At 52.5% G+C, this 1,382-nt stretch overlaps 1 protein-coding gene across 1 annotated transcript in view; it reads left to right on the forward strand.

Annotated features, from left to right (window-relative positions):
* The window catches only part of Mettl27 (methyltransferase like 27), an 8,816-nt gene that overhangs the window by 2,914 nt on the left and 4,520 nt on the right, over positions 1-1,382 (forward strand). Inside the window, exon 4 of the mRNA XM_029477803.1 lies at positions 561-699. Within this exon, the coding sequence (XP_029333663.1) occupies positions 561-699 (139 nt within the window). The remainder of the gene's footprint in view (positions 1-560; positions 700-1,382) is intronic.

A 1,382-nucleotide genomic window follows, 5' to 3' on the forward strand; every position in this document is an offset into this window, starting at 1 on the left:
AAAAAAAAAAAACTTGATCTTAAAAGAAACAAAAATAAATAAGGAATTTAGCCAAAGCTAGAGGAGCATACTGGGTGGAATGGGCAGTTCGAGGGACCACACCACATTATATTCACACAGCATCTTAAGGGGGTGGAAAAATGGCTCCCTGGGGAAAAGCACCTGCTACTCTTACAGAGAACCTAAGTTTGGATCCAGCACCCAGATCAGGTGATTCACAACCCCCTGTAACCCCAATCCCAGGGTAGGATGCCTCTGGCTTCTGTGAGCGCCTGCGTCCACCAAGAGACACACGTGCATACACTGGGCTGGGGAGGTGACCCAGGAGTTAAAATCTCCTCCTGCTCTTACAGAGAANTCAAGCTCTGCTCTCAGCACCCATATCAGGCAACCTCAGGGGATCCAGTGCCCCCTTCTGGATTCTGACCTTAGTCTAGGATCCCAGCCCTGGGATGGTGCCATCCACCATTAGGGCAGGTCTTCCCTCCTAAATGACCTCAGTCTAGACACTCCCTTACAGACAAGCCCAGAGATTTGTCTCCCAGATCCTGTCAGGTTAGCAAACAACAGTAACCATTACACATCTCCACCCTGCCCCACACGCAGGGACCTTTGACGCGGTGATCATTGTGGGCGCCCTCAGTGAGGGACAGGTGCCCTGCAGTGCCATACCTGAGCTCTTAAGAGTCACCAAGCCAGGTGAGTCACCACCCAGCCAACCCCACCCCTCGGGCACCCTTTCCCCTCTCCACATCACTCGGGCGGAAGAAGGGTGGGGTGTTGCATAGGGGTGCCCACCCCAGACCGGTGCCCCAGTTCTCCATCTGTCACTTCAGTGCTCTGCCCTGGCTGGCCAGCTCACCTGCTTCTCATCTCCACCCTTCTACCCTTTGTCACCGCTCTTATAATCAAATGGCTTTGTCTCTAGGATCCCGTCCCCATCAGACTACAGTGACTGTTGGGGACTGTGAGACTGAGTCATGTCTGTGAGGCCTTTGCTTCAGCCCTGGTACCCGATAGAGGTCAGCTGAGCTCCATCTTTCAGTCTCCTAACTGATTTGGGGACTGCTCTTCCTTGAATATTTTTGATAGTTCTCTTTTCCTGGCATAGGTCCAGGTCTGTTCATTCAAGATGACAATGGGATCCTCTTGGATCAACTCCATACACTGAGGGGTGGAGCAGGCTAGGGCTTTCTTTTTCTATGNTGCTGAAGATGGAACTCAGCACCTCAGGCAGGTTCTATACCCTCAAATTACTCACTGGGCTATTCTAGGAAAAAGCTCTACTACTGAACCATGCTCCCAGCCCCCACTGAGATTCTACAGGTGTTCTACCACTGAGCCACGCCCCCAGCCCCTCCCTGGGGGATTCTAGGCAGGGG

This window comes from Mus caroli, chromosome 5 (genome assembly GCF_900094665.2).
Source record: "Mus caroli chromosome 5, CAROLI_EIJ_v1.1, whole genome shotgun sequence".
Taxonomy (NCBI): domain Eukaryota; kingdom Metazoa; phylum Chordata; class Mammalia; order Rodentia; family Muridae; genus Mus; species Mus caroli.